The sequence below is a fragment of the Rhinichthys klamathensis genome, unplaced genomic scaffold (assembly GCF_029890125.1).
Source record: "Rhinichthys klamathensis goyatoka isolate OS25496 unplaced genomic scaffold, OSU_Roscu_1.1 h1tg000095l_1, whole genome shotgun sequence".
NCBI classification, from domain to species: Eukaryota; Metazoa; Chordata; class Actinopteri; order Cypriniformes; family Leuciscidae; genus Rhinichthys; species Rhinichthys klamathensis.
Window position 1 is genome coordinate 2,216,794 of NW_026606634.1, and position 19,125 is coordinate 2,235,918.

Here is a 19,125-nt window from a genome sequence, read left to right on the forward strand (position 1 = left end):
TTAAAAAATTTAACCTTATTGTAAAGTGTTACCAAAAAAGTTCATAAACGTTCAGCCAGCTCACTGACCTAAACTCAAGATCTAGAGAGGCTTGTTATGATTAGGACTATTACGGCTGAATGAAGTGGCATTTGCACACTGGGAGTTTGACTGCAATCGTCAGTAATGAGGGTTTTCTCTGGATACGTACAGATGATCCGGGCTCTCCGGCTTCTCCATGGTTGCCTTGAAATCCTTGTGGACCCTACAGCAAATAGAGACCGAATTCACATCACAGACTTTCAGTCCAGTCTCATGCCAGAAACAATATTTATATGATCAGTAGTGTACAGTGAGAAGAAGTATTATTAGACTGCTGGAGTAAAAGCCTGAAACACAGGAGTGTGTTTACTATAGAGACATACTTCTTCCAAGAATATCACTTAGCTTTAATGTAACCCTTCATATAAATGGTATAGTTATTAACAAGAAAACTTTATTTCATTTAATATGAAATGAATATGAAAAACACATATTTTCTATGTAGAAGAAAGAGAGTAATTATCTGTTTGCATGATGGTAGGAAAAAGTTTTGCATTGTTACACACCGTGTCCAAAGCAAACGCGACGTGATAAGATTCAAGCAATCTGTCCACATTAGAGATGACACGACTACGAGATGCGACAAAATCAATCAAAAATCACAGCCAATCAGAAGAGCGTGTGGGCGGAGCCTCACTGCAAGCGCACTGCACTCACAACCAAATGGATAAGTACATAATCATATTCATAAATATTACATTTTAACACGAATAAATACATACTGAGTGACTGAAACAATCTTTGTCATTGAACACACTTGTTTGTTCACAGTTCAACATATATTTTCAATTATTATTCTGTTAACATTAAATAAAGCACATAATCAGTATCTAAGATTATCATTGTCATAGTTGATATGTTGTTGTTCCAAACGGGACGTCGCAGAAAAAGAAACCGTTAGTAAAATTTAATTTTCACATATCAATGTCACGGCTGGTTATGACAACAACTCTTAACATAAAAAAGATTCACGACGCATCTAATTAGGAGACGTTAATTAAAGAAAAAACTCTATTTAGAACCTTAAAGTGTTCCATCAGATGCTTTATGAATATTTTCCCATCATTTTATGGATTTAGTTTTAATTAAGTTTTTTTATTGTAATTATATTAATTGAATTAAACAGCTCGCAAACATACTTTATCACTAGAAAAAAATGTAAACAACCCATTAAACATGAAAGCATTATGCAATCATTTAAGTAATTTCTTTTTATACAACCTTTTTTGCCATAAAGAGTTCTTTAAAATGAAGTCGAGAACCCTAGAGTTCTATTTATAACCTTATTTTCTCAGATTGTACAGAGAGGATGATCACTATTTGCTAACCAGTATGTGTGTGTGTGTGTGTGTATGAGAGAGATGTTATTATTTACTTTAGGAAGCTTAGGATCATCTTACACATGCTGTTTTTGCTTGTCTTTCAAAGGATGGAAATTCACATTCACATTTCAGTCGTATCATAACTTATTATCACGGATTGAGGAAATACACTCACAGGAGATCCGTTGGGGCCTGGTGGTCCTCGTGGACCCATCGGACCCTGAAGAACAAACATAACAACAGAAACCATTAGTGCTTTCACAGGGATATAATGAGACGCTGTGGGTTATCTCGTGATGTCTTCATGGGAAACGTTCCCTCGGGACATCAGAGCGACTCGCTGAAGCAGAAACCCTGAGATTACACACACACACACACACACATCAGCTTAGGCGCTTTGAACCCGTGTGACTTTACCAGCAATTAAATGTTTCAGAGCCACGACTGGTGCACTAAACCACCGCATGATCATTAAAAAAACAGGTAATAATTATAATGCTTTTGAACCTGACTGATTCTCCACATTAATCAGTGCTTCTGCATTTCTAGTAATATTTGTTGACTTTTATTGAAACAACTATTTGGATGCATGTTACTAACAAGAGCGATAGGCAAAGAAAGCGTGGATGTTTAGGTGTCATCTCCTGAACCCACACGTGCTGCGATGAGTCCGAGCTCCTGAATGCTCCTGAATGCCTGCTAGTGTTTAAAGGGACGGATACATACGTGTGCGCAGTGGGAGTTTCCCAGAACTGTTAAAGCGCTCTATGTGTTCCTGCACGTCACATAATTGAGCCTGTGAAGGAGCTTATGGAATCTTCTTATGTCAGTCGGGACACAAAAATATACTTTCAGATGTTTGCATGCTGCGGGAAAATGAGGGTGCACTTTATTTTACAGTGTGTGTACTTATAGTGTATACTTGCCTCAGTGAGTACTGGGTAATATAAGGTAACTACATGGGTTAGGGGGAACACTTTACAATAAGCCTCATTATTTAACATTAGTTAATGTATCAACTAACAATGAGCAATACATTTGTTACAGTGTTTATTAATCTTTGTTACGGTTAGTTAATAAAAATACAGCTGTTCATTGTTTGTTCATGTTAGTTCACAGTGCATTAACTAATGTTAACAAATACAACCTTTGATTTTAATACCGTATTAGTAAATGTCTAAGTTAATATTAACTAAGATTAATAAACGCTGTAGAAGTATTATTCAGTCTTAGCTCATGTTAACAAATGTAGTTAACTAATGTTAATTAATGAACCTTATTTTAAAGTGTTACCGGTTTAGGGTTAGTACCAAGTTATTACCCTGTTATTGCAATTACATACTATAATAAGTATATAGTATGTACATGGGGAACAGGACTGTAATAAAATCTAGATTATCTGAAAATCATCAAAATACTCTATTTGGATTCTATCCAGAGCCAGATTTCACTTTGTAAATTACTTGAATATCTGAAAACCGGACTCATTTTTAGCCTGTTTACAGTCCGTGTTTATTGCCATTTTTCATATTTTAGTAATCCTAAATTAGGTATCATTCGAAAGCTTAAACACTCACAAATTCTCGTTTTGAAATTGGGCATTGGGTTAACATGAAAACGGTCCGTTTAATCCTTTTAGACTGATTCATTTTTGTAATATAAACTTCAAAATCTGGAACACAACTTGGTTAGACACATGGCTTTGATTTGAAAAATGTTCAGTTCAGCACATTTGCCTTACTGTAAACTTAAACTTCTATAACTTTTGTAAAACTTTTTTTTGTAGACTTTCAAGTGCTTTCCTGCAATAATCTGCCGAGTGTCGTCTTTAAAAAGAGACCAGCGTTAGGTCTATATTCCAAAGCATTCATCAATTAAGATCAGATCTATTTAAGATCAGATCTGTGTTCAACAAGAGCGGTGGCGGTTCACGGGTTAAATGTGGTAATTAAATCTGTTTTAATGACTTCAATGACCAAAAAATCACCAATTAATAGAAAAATATCTGCTCGCCGATGCACTGTGATTCATGCAGAGGTTCTGAATCAATTCTAGAGAATCTCTTTAGCTTTTGAACTGCCACACACACACACACACACACACACACACAACTTTAAACTAACGTATAGTAAATGACTAGGGCAATCGTGGGCTTTATTGCACAGGATATCCGCCGAGAAAGCAGGGCTTTTGCCAGATGTTACGCTTACACTGCACAGAAATGATGATCTTCCTCAGTGTTTCTGTCTTGCTTTCCAGTACAAATATCTAAACATTCTTAAATCAAGATACATTTACCGGAGAAGCAAAATGACTGAATATATTAAGACTTGTCAACAAAATAAAGTGACTTCATGCTTAAAATAAGAACAAATATCTGTTAATTGGGTCATAAAAATAAACTTAATTCAAAGGGGAAACAAGATTATTTGTTCTTGTTTTAAGCAAAAAGGTCACTTAATTTTGATCATTTTTTCAGTAAACAATATGTATATGTGCTGGAAAACAAGACAAAAAACACTGAGTAAGAAAATCTTTTTTTGCAGAGTATTGCTTGTATTGTGTTTCTTTGTTCTTCTTTATTATTGAATAGTTTCAAAGCTATATTTAATTATTATTTAATCATACATTTTTTAACTATGTACAATTTTTTTATTGTTATTGTATAATTAACCTAAAAAGTTCTATATAATTAAGTTGTATAAATAAAATAAACATTTAAAGTCAGAAGTGTTCAATAGCATTTTTTGGTATCATGAATCGCTGCATTTCAGATCAGATCGTGACACAACGCAATGAAAACCAGTGAAGATTCACAGCTCTGGACAATACAGTTTTAAATAGCACAGATCTCCACTACATGATGATGTGATGATAGCGCCCACCATTGGTCCTTGCATCACTCCCATCTGAGCTCCTCCTGCTTTATCATCAAACCCACCGGCCATCTGAGAGGCGAAGTTCTGGAAAAGAGCAAAATCATTCGGCATCGTCTAAATGTAAAACGTCAATACAAGTCCACATAAAAAGCTCCAGTTCTTCTCTATATCAGTGTCAGTGTTTCCGAACTCCTGAAACGCCTCCATTGTAGTCTTGAGCTTCTACCGGGAACGAACACGTCACAATATTCCTCATTATAATAATTCATACGCAGAATAAAGGGGCGGGGCCTGGTTGAGTTATTTAGTAGTGTGTTAAACTGGCGGTTATGGTAAGGGGCGGGACATTTCCCAAACACACTCGAAGCGCTCGACCAATCACAACACACGGATCCAGCCGACCAATCAGAGCACAGTGTGCTTTTCAGAAGGAGGTGCTTCACAGAGACAGGAAGTAAACAGAGCGTTACTGACAGACTGGGAAGAGAGGAGCCGCAACAATGGAGAGAATGGGGAATTAATCAACATTCAAGCAGGAAAACCTGTTCTAGTAAAAAATAATACGGCATAATATGGCCTCTTTAATATACATAATAAGAAAAATAGCAATGGGGTGTTTAGATCTGTAATCCACACAGTTTGGATAGCTTTGCTCTGGAGATTTGATCCGCTGAATGCAGGTAAAGGACAAACTCCTCTTTCTGTTTCTTTATTTCGCTCTCAATCTGACAGCTAACGAACTCTCTTTTTTTTCATTGCATTTCAGTCGGTATCGTCTCATTTAGGGTATTTAGGTCTTATATCAGATAAAATCATATGGAGACTGTAAAGCTAAGAAGCACTTACTCCGCCGAGGCCTGGGGTTCCGTTTGGGCCCGGCGGTCCCGGAGGGCCGGGGTTTCCAGGGGTTCCCGGCTCACCGTCTCTGCCACGAGGACCTGGACTTCCCTAAAGACGGTCAGTGTTTGTCATTCATCTGAGAGAAACACTGAACATCCAGTACCAACTGTGTGCTAAACAACAATAATAATGCGTTCACGGCCCATTAGCCGTCGAAATATCCTGTCAAATGACACATTACTGCTGTGTTATTTTTAGGACTATAAAAAAAAGGTGATTTCAGGTCCACTTTGACCATTTTTGCAAGCATGCAATTTATTTACAATTTAGAAGAAAGAAAAATCAAAACATTGATTAAAATTGACATAAACCCTGATTCACCAGCTCAAATTAAAGACGACTCTGTACACTGCAAAACAATGATGTTCTTCCTCAGTATTTTTGTCTGGTTTTCCAGAACAAATATCTAAACATTTTTAAATCAAGATACATTTACATTGATAGACGATATAAGTCTTGTTTCCTTAATGTCTCAAAATTGAGTGAGTCTATGCTTAAAAAAAGACAATATATCTGCCAATAGGGTAAGAAAAACATCTTGTTATCCTTTTGAATTAAGTTTATTTTTCTTACCTATTGGCAGATCTATTTTCTTGTTTTAGGTTTTTAAACTCACTTCAATTTAATGCTTTTTTAAGAAAACAAGATATTATTTTGCTTCTCAAGTATGTATCTTGATTCAAGAATGTTTAGATATTTCTACTGCAAAACCAGTCAAAAATATTGAGTAAGAAAATATTTTTTGCAGTGAAGACTGTGATCCTGAGACTTATTCGTGAAGATTACTTGCATAACAAATATGTTTCTTCTCTTGTAAATGTCTTTTTGTCTGCGTGTACTAGCCTATACTGTTTGTTATCGTATGTTTCAATCACATGGGCTGCCAACAGGAAGTCAGACAGGAAGTGATGCGCACCTTCTCGCCCTTGTCTCCTCTGTCTCCACGAGGTCCTTGTTCTCCTGGTGGTCCCTGTGTAGTAAAGGAGGGAAAGTTAACAAGCAACAAGCGAGACCAGAGAATCCCAAGAATGCCAGAAGTATTCCCACCATCGGCCCGCCTGGTCCCCTCGGTCCCACAACCTGAGGGAACATCAACAGAACGCCAGTTAATGACTGGGAGAGGCTTTACCATTTCAAACAAACAGCAGAAGAAGATAAAGATCCGCAGAGTCCACACAGAACCTGGCAGACTTCATTAGTGCCATGTTGACGGATCGCTGCATCCGTTGTGTTTAACTGGACTAGAGCTGCATGATTAAAGATGGCAATCTGGATCCAAACACCCACACAATCTTATTCCTAAATGTCAATGGATCGGCTCTATGTCTTTAAAAAGCACGATCACAGCGAACATTCAGATCTGTGTTCTGATCCAGAGAGAGCCGTTGTCATGTATAGATATAAAACAGCTTCACAAACAGTCTTTTCAACACACATTATCATTAATTCTGTCTTACAATCATTCAGATTATCACAGAAGAACTGGGATAAAAGTTTATAGTTCAGATATAAACACTGATGTCTACCGTAGCGAACGATCGTTATACCAGTAGGTGGCGACAAATGACTGTTAAAAAATGTGTTTGTCATTGAATCTTTCATTAAAAAGATTTGTTCAAAAACGCGGATTCATCCAGTAATGAAACTAGTGAAGGCTGCATCCGAGATCACATACTTCCCTACTATATAATAGGTGAAAAACAGTATGTGACAAAAGAAGTATGTCTGAATTCAGCAGTACTCATTAAAGAGCAGAAGAAAAGTCCCCGGATGATCCACTACTTCTGCTGAGATTCTGAAGTGTGCATATGATGAACACTTTACTATCCCATGAGGCCACAGGAGAGGATTTATTAATGACTGTGAAGCGACGCAACTGGCGCTAGTAAGTCACATGATAATGACATCATGGCGTATGTGGGCATTCATTCTACACACATTCATACTATAGATAGAACATGCTTTCTTAGCCGTCGTGAAGTAATTACTTATTCAAATATGTACCTACTCAAGAGAGTGTGAGATTGCAGAGGCCGAAGTCTTTACGAGTGAGTCATTGAATCATTCATTCAAACAGAGATTCGTTCAAAAACGTTGATTCATCCAGTAATGAAACCAAGGGGGTAATCCATCGACCGGAAGTTGAAGCCGGCCGGGTGCCGCCATGTTGTAGCAGAACTTCACTTGCGTTAGCATTTCCATTGACTCCCATTCATTTTGGCGTCACTTTGACAGCGAATAACTTTACATCTGAGGCGTTTAAAGACTCCATTTGTCCATTATTTATTTCTAAAGAAACACGACAATGTATAAAGGGCTCCATTATCTTCTATGTTACATTATGGCCCCGTAGAAACAGATTTAGTAAAAATAGGCTAACGATTGCGTCATAACCACTCGACTCTCTGTCGCGCTGTACAGAAATTACCGTACAGACAGGAGGAGAAGCTCGCAGGCAATCGGGGGGACGTCCCGTCAAGGGAGAAGCCCATAGATAATGAGTCCATAAAAGCAACGGAATACTTACTCCTGCTCACTCACGCCAAAGAACGCTTTGCTCAAGTTCCCCGTCTCTGCCAGATTAACGTTGGCAGTTTTCACGCACAGCTACTAGAAGATTTACGTCTGTCAGACAGGTTGCTCACGTCATCAAGCTTAGTTTGAGTCGGTCTGAGTCTGCGCGTCAGGAACGGAAGTTCTCAAAAATCGCTAAAAGTGGGCTTCAACTGTCTCAACTGAGTTCCAATGAGATCGCTCTGTCCATTTCTTTTACTGTCTATGAATGAAACAAGTGAAGTCTTTATGAGCGAGTCATTGAATCATTCATTCAAACAGAGATTCGTTCAAAAACGTTGATTCATCCAGTAATGAAACAAGTGAAGTCTTTATGAGCGAGTCATTGAATCATTCATTCAAACAGAGACTATTTTAAAAATAATAATTCAAAGTAAATATTGTTTTTTAAATGGACTGTATTGTTTAGTTGTCTATTCATAATCGTGGGAGAATCGGGATCTCAAAAAAAAAAAAAATTGTGCTTCTCAATTTATCCAGAATCATACAGCTCTAATGTGGACACACACTCTTTCAGGGTGAAGCAGCTGACACACACCTGACACACACACACACACATCTGACATCAATGATAATGGTTTGAAGCTTACATCTGTTATGTCTCCTGGTTCACCTTTTTGTCCCTGTTGCACAATGGAGGGAAATATTAGAAGATATTAGTCCACATTAAAGCAAATATTTCCTTTTTTAAAGAAAAAAGACTACAGCATACACTAACCCCTTCTAAATCATTATGCAAGCTAACAAAATATGTTCAAAGAATTTTTTGCTAACATTCACATTAATGAAAACGCTATTCTGAATGTTATCTGAATGTTCAAAACAAGAATTAATTTAAAAAAAAATTAACAAAACAGAATTTCTGATGTCTTTTTACTTATCCAGTAAATGCTTCTTGATTTAAGAAATTTGAGATATTTGGACTGGAAACAAGACAAAAATACTAAGTAAGAAAAGCATTTTTTGCAGTGTAATGTTTTCAGAACATTACTAAAGTCCAGAATCCTTTGAACAAACAATATGAACATTTATTTATAACTTTGAGAGAACGTTGGCAGAATGTTCCCCGTTATCTGGGATGCTACAGGAAACAATACACAAGCACACACACATTAAGCCCTGAGTGATTGACACTCATACACACATTAACTAACATCTCAGACCAAACACAGGATGAACCTGAGACTTAATCATCACCTACAACACAGTCAGATTCACAAACACACATTAAACACACACTCACCTTAGCACCTGGCAGGCCTGTTATTAACATGGCATGAAAGATAAAAAACAGAGTGTTAAAACAGCATCATATAAAAGCAATCCTAAGCTCTGTGTTTGTTGGCAGAGCCTGAATGACTTTACAGGTCAAATATCCCGTGCATTCAGCGCCGAGTGGATCCTCATGCAGTTTGAGTCTTGAACACCATGTAGCCTATGTATTCATGCATTATGAAAATAATGATTCCATAATTTTTTGGGCCTGTTCATTTCGATATTTCCCAGACTCGAGAGAGAGTCCTCAGTTTATCAATGGCGTAAATGTATACGCACCATTTCTGTGGCGATATTCTTCACATCATAACGTTTAAACCCTTATATTTAAAGGGATAGTTCACTTTGAAATTAATTTTTGGTATGTTTTAGCTTACCTCAAGGGCATCCAAGATGTAGGTGTCTTGGTTTCCGCAGTAGTTTCAATTTTGATATTTTTAGGTCAAACCGTTCTTGTCTGTCAGTCATATAATGCAGGTCTATGGTCACCACCTCAAAGAGCATGCACAGAGAAGTCCAAATTAAACATGATTTAATGACTCGTAAATGTAAGTACACATTGATGGCCTAAGACACGAAACGAGCGGTTTGTGTGAGAAAACAAACAGTATTTATATCGTTTTTGCCTCTTGTAACCACAGCCACGTCCAAGTGATCTGAGGGCGCGGGTGCTTCGGTCTTTTCCGGCAAGCGCCGGAAGTGATCTCTCGCGCGTGTAAGTCACTCATACAATTGTTTTATTATTATTTTTTTTTATTGTTTTCTTTTACGACGGTTTAAACATCCCGGATAAGCGCAAATTAGTACCATTTTAATTAGCCGTCTTACCTACAATCTCTGTTCTGTGTAAACAATGAGTGACGTACACGCGCGAGAGATCACTTCCGGCGCTTGCCGGAAAAGACCAAAGCGCTCGCGCACTCAGATCACTTGGACGTGGCTGTGGTTACAAGAGGTAAAAACGATATAAATACTGTTCGTTTTCTCACACAAACCGCTCGTTTCGTGTCTTAGGCCATCAATGTGTACTTACATTTACGAGTCATTAAATCATGTTTAATTTGGACTTCTCTGTGCATGCTCTTTGAGGTGGTGACCATAGACCTGCATTATTTGACTGACAGACAAGAACGGTTTGACCTAAAAATATCAAAATTGAAACTACTGCGGAAACAAAGACACCTACATCTTGGATGCCCTTGAGGTAAGCTAAAACATACCAAAAATTAATTTCAAACTGAACTATCCCTTTAAAGTCCAAATGTTCAACTAGACAAACGAGTTTTGTTTTGTCTTTGCTTGTCCGTGGATTCCAGGAGCGGATGAAGTTACCGAATGGAATAAGTTAATTTGAGTTGAAGAATGATTGTTTAAACAAATGACCAGTTAATGAGAATTCATTGCATGATTAAAGTCACTCAGATTGCTTAGGAAATGGTTTGCATGATTCTTGCATGTTTTTTAACTGTAATGCTGTTGTTTGCATTGTGAATCTGCCACAAACCAAGATCTGAACATCACAGTCAACCGTAAAAGAGTGTGTTCAATTATTTGTGCAATAATGACTATTCCGGAGCTTAGCTTTGTCCATTTTGTGATGTCAGAAACGTATTGATGTAAAAAAAAAAAAATTTGTCTTCAAGGCACATGAATGATATCCAGAATGTAATCAAAGTAAAGTAATGTTTGATAAATGGTTCAGCGTAAATGAACTGTGATTGTCATTTATTCATAATAGATTTGAAATATGTCTTGTGTACTTGTCTGCGTCCAGCCGTAAACGTTAAATTTGACATTATGATGCTGAACAAACGAATAAATCAAAAATCTAATTCGAGAGATAATATGAAAACGTTCACAGTTTGCCCATATGTGAACTGAGGGCGAGCTACAACCTGCCACTGACGTGCCAGGCGGAGATCGGTGTGCCGTTCACATCTGAGCGCCGGACACGCTAGCAAACACTGAGGCGCTCGGAGAGGCTTTGATCTGAAGCAGATGTCGGCGGCGGGAGGCGATGCACCGGCTCCGTTCATTCTGTATTCAGAGAGCAGATCTTTCCCACAAACAGGCTGCGCTATGATGCTTTCGGAAAACGCAGCGCAGGTCTATATGCTAACGTCTGAGACAAATCTGCTTCGGTGTTTTCTTTCTTTGTGAAACTTTTGTAAAGGTGAGCAAGAGAAACCTCTCGAAGCATTAAGTCAGAGATGAAACTCTATAGCGTGTCTGTTCAAGTGAGTTTCCCTCTTAATCATTCCCATATGTGTCCATCACACTCCTGCCGCCACTGATATCCATTCCAGACAAAGCCAACACTGTGTCTTCAGTTGTTAGTCTTCTCTCATTTTCAGATTGTTTGGTTTGGGTTGACTTTAAAAAAGGCATCCATACATTTTTAGGGCCCTATTTTAACAATCTAAGCACATGGTCTAAAGCACACGGCGCAAGTGCACAAGTGTGTGTCCGAATCCACTTTTGCTAGAAAAAATGGTCAACGGTCCCGGCGCTGGTCTAAAAGTGTCGTCTCTATTCTCTTAATGAGTGATGGGTGTGTGTTGTCTCTATTCTCTTAATGAGTAATGGGTGTGTTTTGTCTCTATTCTCTTAATGAGTAATGGGTGTGTTTTGGGCGTAACGTGCAATAAACCAATCAGAGTCTCTTCTCCCATTCCCTTCAAAAGCCGGTTGCGTGGATTCGCTATTTACTGTACATGACGTAATTTTTCATATTTAAAAATGTTTGTAAGCTGCTGCGCGTCCCTGTGTGTGTAATAAGCAGAGTGTCCACGCGCTGTGGACCCGCCTATAGGCTTATATTACTAACACACTCTTTAAATAACAAAATAAATACTGCGCCATTGACTTTAGAGCAGGTTTCAGTTGGTCAATGGCGCAGTGTATTTCAGTTCCTCAAAATAGCAACGGTCCATCAATGCTCCTGAACACACACCTGGTTCTCAGACCAGCAGCCCATGGGCCACAGATGGACACAAATGCATTTGCTATTTAAACTAGGTGGCGCAGGACGTGAAAATGAAAACTGCGTCGGGCTGAAACTAGCAAACACACTTGCGTCGCGCCTGGCACTGCGTTGCACCGTGTGTATGACAGGGCCTTTTGTCTTTAGTTGTTAGTCTTCTCTCATTTTCAAATTGTTTGGTTTGGGTTCACTTTAAAAAAGGCATCCGTACATTTTTAAGGTGCTTCTTTTAAAAAACCCAAATCTATCAAACCAATATGAATAGACATGTAATTTATTTATAAAAGTGATAAATAAATAAATTACGACCAGGGGAGGAGGGCTGGTCAGCGGCACAGACTGGACAACACTCCCCGAACGGGATCTCGGGTTTGGAACAGTCTTTCAGCTCCTCGCAGATGATATCGTCGCACAGGACCGAGCCGGTGTCGCAAACGCAAATGCGACATGGCTCGGGTTTCCACACGTCCTTGTCACTATATGACTGTCCGTCCTGCGTGCAGCTGCCTGGATCTTCTGTGAGGAGCGTGAGCAAAGGAAGAGGAGGAGGAGGAGGAGAAGCAGGAGGTGTGGACAGTTAAAGCATGTACTGTCAAAATGACATTAAAACTCTATGATTTGGATTTGAAATCCCAAGCCATAGATGCTTCATGATTAGTGTAACATGATCAATCATATTAGTGGGATGCATACAGTAGAAAGCAGGGGTGGGCGATATACCAGTAGACATGATTAATTATTAATTCGAGATTTTAGAGTATCGTCTCTATCACAGTTACGCCCACGTGACGTTGCTGTGCTGTGCCGTCACGAAAGCATATCATTTGCATGCGTTTTTAAGCATTGCAGGTTAAAAACAAGTGATTTTAAACTGTTGAAACGCAAAGAGAGAACTCATTTTGAAAGTGAAAGTTTTGTGAAATCCACGTCTCAGACAGCGCACACATCTGCACTGAGTTCTCTTTCACGTCTACTTGTGATTGAACTGACATATTTAAACCAAATTATGTCAAAATGCCTGTCTTGGCAAGTATACTCGTAAACATAATCAGTTATGTTTTAAGTGGACGTAAACAGTTGAGAAAGAAAATGCATGTGTAACAGTATTAGCTCTTAAAGTGACAGCAGCCTAATGTTTTTAATGTTAATTAAACAACAAAAGACAAAGAAAATCACTCACTGCTCTAGACTGAATAAGTTTTGTGACTTTAGTAAGGATTAATCTATGTTTCATGGCTGGTAAAATATATTTATGGCCAGTACATTTTCTTAAGTCCCCGGCCATTTGTTGATGTGGCAAAAGGTTAGTTATGGAAGCTTGTTTCCGCCACAGAATGACAAATAAAAAAGGTAATTGCGACTTTTTATCTCACAATTCTGACTTTATTTTTCAGAACTGCGAGATATAAAGTCAGAATTGCGTGTTATAAAGTCAGAATTGCGTGATATAAACTCGCAATTGCACGTTATAAAGTCAGAATTGCGAGATATAAAGTCAGAATTGCGAGATACAAAGTCAGAATTGATTGATATAAAGTCGCAATTGCGTGTTATATAGTCAGAATTGTGTGATATAAAGTCGAAATTGCGTGTTGTAAAGTCAGAATTGTGAGATATAAACTATTCTGAGGGGGGAAAAGTTAGTCTTTTTTTTCCCCTTAGAATTGGACTGATAACTCGCAATTGTGAGTTTATATCTCACAATTTTGAGAAAGGATGTCAGAATTTCGAGACATAAACTCGCAATTATGTGTTATAAAGTCAGAATTTCGAGATGTAAACTGGCAATTGTGAGAAAAAAAGCCAGAATTGTGAGATAAAAAGTCGCAATTCTGTCTTTTTTTCTCGCAATTGCAACTTTATTTCTCATAATTGCGACTTTATATCTCGCAATTGCGACTTTATTTCTCACAATTTTGACTTCATATCTCGCAATTGTGAGATAAAAAGTCGCAATTATTTTTTTTTTTTTTTTTTTTTTATTCAGTGGCGGAAACAAGCTTCCATAGTTTTAGGCCCTGCTTATGTGTCAAAATACCCATCTTTGCAAGGATCCTCGTACACATAGTCATGTATATCTTAAGTGAACGTAAACAGTGGAAAAAGAAAACGCATGTGTATCAGTATATTGGATCCATGCATTTGGTCTTAAAGGGACAGTAGCCTAATATTCCTGATGCTGTCTGTGTTATTAATGTTAATCAAACAACAAAGAGAAAATATCTCAATACTCGACTGAAACACTTTTCTCTCACTTTGAAAATGATAAATGTATATTTAATTTACACAGTGAATATTTGCAGTTTTTATACATTTGAAAGAAATACTCATATCGTGATAAAAGATTTTAGTGATATCGCCCACCCCTAGTAGAAAGCATTAAATTTGAGGTTTTTTTGTGCACAGGAACCACCGGATTAATGCATAATCATCCATCTTTACTGTCATCGTCAAGCTCATTCAAATGCAAACCACAAGATGGCAGCACAAAACTGATATCAATGAAACCAGCCAATTAAAAATCATTTCAAAATCTGATCCAGTTGGAACGCTCCTGGTGACTTCTGCCCTGCTGTGACCTGTCCAGATTACCGATAAATGCCACATGAAACCTACCGACTAAAAGAATAAATGAAAAGCAGTCTGTTCACTTTATATCTGACACAGCACTTTGTATACTCAAACTCAAAGTCTTTCAGTAGCAGGTCAATCTCCCAAGCTCATGAATTTGCAGGGGAAATGTGGCGATGGAGAGAGACCGAGGGTAATCAAACAAGCGCTGTTTGTTTCCCTTAAAGGCTGTTTATTTTCTGTAAATTCCTACAGACCCCATATGGCGATGAATGACGCCTTTCTGAAAAGTAAAGACTGAGCAATTCACAAGCTTTTGCCTAATCTAAACAGCAGGCTCTGTACGCTGCCAGTTCAAACATGCCAGAGAGAGTGAAGAACAGACAGCTTTCACTCACACACACACACACACACACACACGCTTCAGGCCTTCCTTCCATTCTCTTTCTAGCGCCACCTTTTTCTTTTTTGAAGTGGAAAATGGAGGAAAACTCCAAATTGGACACAGGTGAGGGGAGGGATTGTTGTCTTTCCTTTTCTCTCTTTCAGACCTTTGTGTAGGTTAACGTCATGACGTCGGGAAACCCACAGGCCTGCAGTCTGAACACCTCTGAAATATGTAAAATGATGCCATGACTGATGGTTTAACAAATGGACCCAGACGAGCCGATCCATGACCTGCTCACTATGAGGAAACACTCATATGCCTCTCTGCTACAATAACCCAATTGTTAGCTTTTGCTCAGATTTCTCTCTCTCTCTCTCTCTCTCTCTCTCTCTCTCTCTCTCTCTCTGCATAATTGCTTCTTTTCAACAGGGTTCGTACAGATAAAATGAAATTCCAGGACTTTCAAGGACTTTTCAAGCTCTACTTTTTTGGTTTTCAAGGACTATAGTCAGAAATCTCACTTTTCAAACTCTATATTTATTATCTATCAAATTCTAATTAATAGATAAATAAATAAATAAATGGTGCAAATAAAGTGCAGCACTTGCAATGACTGGTAACTTTAACCATTGAAAGGATACTATGACAAATATATCGCTTTCCTTATTCAAACTGATTTTTCTCCCATGAATATATGATTGAGCTGAATAATGAAAGCTGTATCATTTACTTGGATATTTATATGAGCAATATCAAGCTCATAGCTATGCAAAAGGGCTCTATATCCATATCAGACGGGCTGCCGCGTTCAGTTTGTGAGAAAAGATTGTTTTATCAATAAAATTAAACACTAATTTAACTAATATTGTCTTTCAATAATTTAAGCACTTTTCAAGTATTTTTCATAAATATGGCTGTGTTCAAGAGTTTTCCAACTGCAAAAAATTATACGATCAATAAGTTAAGACAACGTGTTTTTACATTGCTTTAACTCCTCAAAATAAGTTAAGCAATTTTCAAAAAGAAATTACAAGTTATACAAGATTCAACTCATTTAGGTCAGTTTGCGGCAATTTAAGCTGAAATAATTTAAACATTAAAGTTGATTGTACTTGAAACTTTAAGACAGAAACTTTTTTTTACAGTGACTTCAAGTGCGGGCCAAATTCAATTACTTCAAGCACTTTAATCACCTTGTACAGACCTTGTTTTAACTGTATTTTATTGTCATTTTTTACTGCCTTTTATGTAAAAGCAAAACTCACTGAAATATCTTTTCATTTGTTTACTGGCGAGCTTATTTCCCCTTTAATTCAAAAGTATGGTCGAAGGAATGTGACTTGCTGAATTATAATAGCTGCTTCTGTCCTTTTCATGTTTTTCCAATAGCTTTTCGCCAGACAGTCTTTCCTTCTTTCCCTGGACTATCGTAGCCCCTGGGTAATTTAGGAAACAGATGGAAGCACTTTAACTGTATGGAAGGGTAACAGTACTCTGGCTGAGGCCCACCGTTCCTGAACCCAACTACTGATGCACCTCTGAAACCTTGCGCTCTGGATGAGTGAAATATAAAAGTAGTGCTTTCTGAATCCCTCCAGCTCTGAATTCTGACAATTCGAAGACATTAGGAGCATCTGCGTTTTGTGCATGCCTGGATTTGCCCCGGTGGCCCCTGACAGCAGAGGAATGTGCTCTTTAGGGCCCGACCAGCTGAGCCTCGAGCCATCAGGAGGGCTTCAGACAGACATCAGCACAATTGCACAAATAAAACAATTGCTCAGTAAATAAATGAGTGCTGTGTGTGTGTGTGTGTGTGTGTGTGTGTGTGTGTGTGTGTGTGTGTGTGTGTGTGTGTGTGTGTGTGTGTGTGTGTGTGTGTGTGTGTGTGTGTGTGTGTGTGTGTGTGTGTGTGTGTGTGTGTGTGAAGGCTTTAGACGTGTCCTGCAGGTGACCTGATGCTGAAATACCCTGAATACCTTCAGACTCAGAATAAACACAGACTAGTCACAATGATTCCACTTCAAAAATGCCCGAAATAGGCTAAATAAAAGAGAAGAAATTCTTCTTCTTTTTAAAAACTGAAAATATTCACGTGTTCTAGTTTCTTTGTTTTGCATTAAACGCTTTATTAGGCTACTTCAAATAGGTACATTTGCCACAATATCTCAATAAAGCTGGTTAAGTATTTCCTTTCATTAAGCCTATTATTTACCTATTATTATTTGCGGTTAAAGTCTAAAAAAAACACTTTTCTAAAACTTTTGAGAGTAAAATGAGAAAATGGTAGGCAAACTCACGGTCATTCTCGTCTTGGCATTTGACAACGGCCAAAAATGCGACTAGTGTTGCCACAAATAGCAGTAAAGTCCTTGAATCCGCCGACAGGATCATGTCTAAACTGCAGACATGCGGCGTTTCAGGAGCAGGAGAGAAAGAGCTGGGATTTACTGGTTTCTCCTAGTGACTGGAATGATGCATTTAGTCCAGAATGGAGGTCGATGAGGCACAAACTTCTGCAGATTCTCCGTGCGGACTGATCCAGGGGGCGCGCGTTTCAGTCCATACAGCTTTGAATGGAGAGCCGTATTTTTGGAAATAAAAATCCACCCCTTTACCCCCCATGAAGTTGAAATTGGAGAAGTGTTGCCCTTCTCTCTCCTCTCTCCTCTCGCACCCATTCTTTAAGAGCCCGACCGAGAGAAGACGCCAAGAAAAATAATCCTTTCAGAAAGAAAACATTATGGGCTAATATGATCGAGTCATGTGTAGCTACTGTACTTAAAATAAGCTGTAAAGTAGCCTATTCGAGTGAATTTTAATGTAGGCTATATCGCTTATTAAAGATTAATTATGTAATAGCTGCATGTAAATAATAATGAATAAATGTAATAGTTGGTTAATGTGGATTGAACCTTGATTTGTTGGAGATTTCAGTGGTCATATAAATGAACATGATTCATTAAAATATTGATCAAACTTGACATCATTAGCATGCTATTTTGTTGATTTTACGTTTCATTGTGCACAAGTTGGGGACATTTGACCCTCACAGAGCCAACTAACACACACCAAGAAAATATATACCACGGTATAATAATAAAGCTTAAGCTTAAAGTCTGAAATCAAAATGTAAGTTTTTTTAAACTTTTAGTATATGTTAGTGTAACTGTTATCTATAAGCAAGTGCTCAAAAAAATGACAGAATTGTGGAAGTTTAGTTGGAACTTTAGTTTAGTTGTCTTCTCATACACTACGCATGGTCATTTACCCACTGCATCTTGTATTGTTAGGCTACATGTTGTGAAGTGTATTGTCTATTTGTTATTTGTAATGTATACAAACATACTGTACCGAAAACAAATTCCATCGGCATTGTCGTTGTTCTAAATTCACATTTAGAAAATATATAAGCGTTAAAAACTTGCAAGTCTCTCACTTCAGCCAGGGATCAGACTTTGATGACATCACTGCATTTCAGCTTCTCGTCAGATTTTCTGTCCAATCAAATGCTCTCTAGAATCTGAAGCTCCGCCCCCTACATTATAAATAAACGCTGAAGCTGCAGCTGAAATCGGTCACTTGCTCATACATTCATTATTTTCTACATGGTGAATGGCCCATAGTGCATATAGGGAACGATCCAGACAGTGTAAACTGCGGCTTTACCGAGCTCAACCATAATTACATGGTCAAATATCAAACATTAAAATGATTTAATGCACAGCTAGCCATGGATTATCCCCACTTAACACCAACACTAAAACACACATTAACAAACTAGTCAAGGTCTTCAGGAAACTTGCAGGACCGGACACCTGATATACACTGATGAAAACGGGCCATATCATTAGATTTGGTTAACAGAGGGGTCCCACAGAAGTGACAGGAGTGTGTGTGTGTGTGTGTGTGTGTGTGTGTGTGTGTGTGTGTGTGTGTGTTTGTGGTAAAGAGTAAAGATGCTTTAGGGCAGGAGTCACCAACCCGTCGATCGCGATCGATCGACAAGTCGATCTTGGAAGCATTTTAAGTCGATCGCGAAGAGTTTTCAAAATCAGAGAAAAAACACCAATATTTGTATTCCTTATTATTTATTAATTAAAAATGCACCACGTGTGAGCCTACTGTGTGTAGTAAATCGTGTCTAGGGGATGC

The 19,125-nt window shown here is 38.2% G+C and overlaps 1 protein-coding gene across 2 annotated transcripts in view; it reads right to left on the reverse strand.

Annotated features, from left to right (window-relative positions):
- The window catches only part of col2a1b (collagen, type II, alpha 1b), a 63,402-nt gene extending 45,842 nt beyond the window's left edge, over positions 1-17,560 (reverse strand). Inside the window, exons 1-10 of one of the 2 annotated variants that reach the window (XM_056252533.1) lie at positions 17,271-17,560; positions 12,324-12,530; positions 9,000-9,016; positions 8,347-8,379; positions 6,230-6,262; positions 6,099-6,152; positions 5,129-5,230; positions 4,289-4,366; positions 1,579-1,623; positions 191-244 (exon numbers count right to left, since the gene is read on the reverse strand). In XM_056252533.1, coding sequence (XP_056108508.1) covers positions 191-244; positions 1,579-1,623; positions 4,289-4,366; positions 5,129-5,230; positions 6,099-6,152; positions 6,230-6,262; positions 8,347-8,379; positions 9,000-9,016; positions 12,324-12,530; positions 17,271-17,364 — 717 coding nt within the window. In that variant the 5' untranslated portion in view covers positions 17,365-17,560. The remainder of the gene's footprint in view (positions 1-190; positions 245-1,578; positions 1,624-4,288; positions 4,367-5,128; positions 5,231-6,098; positions 6,153-6,229; positions 6,263-8,346; positions 8,380-8,999; positions 9,017-12,323; positions 12,531-17,270) is intronic. The other variant, XM_056252534.1, reaches the window with a different exon arrangement.
- Positions 17,561-19,125: the final 1,565 nt, after the last annotated feature.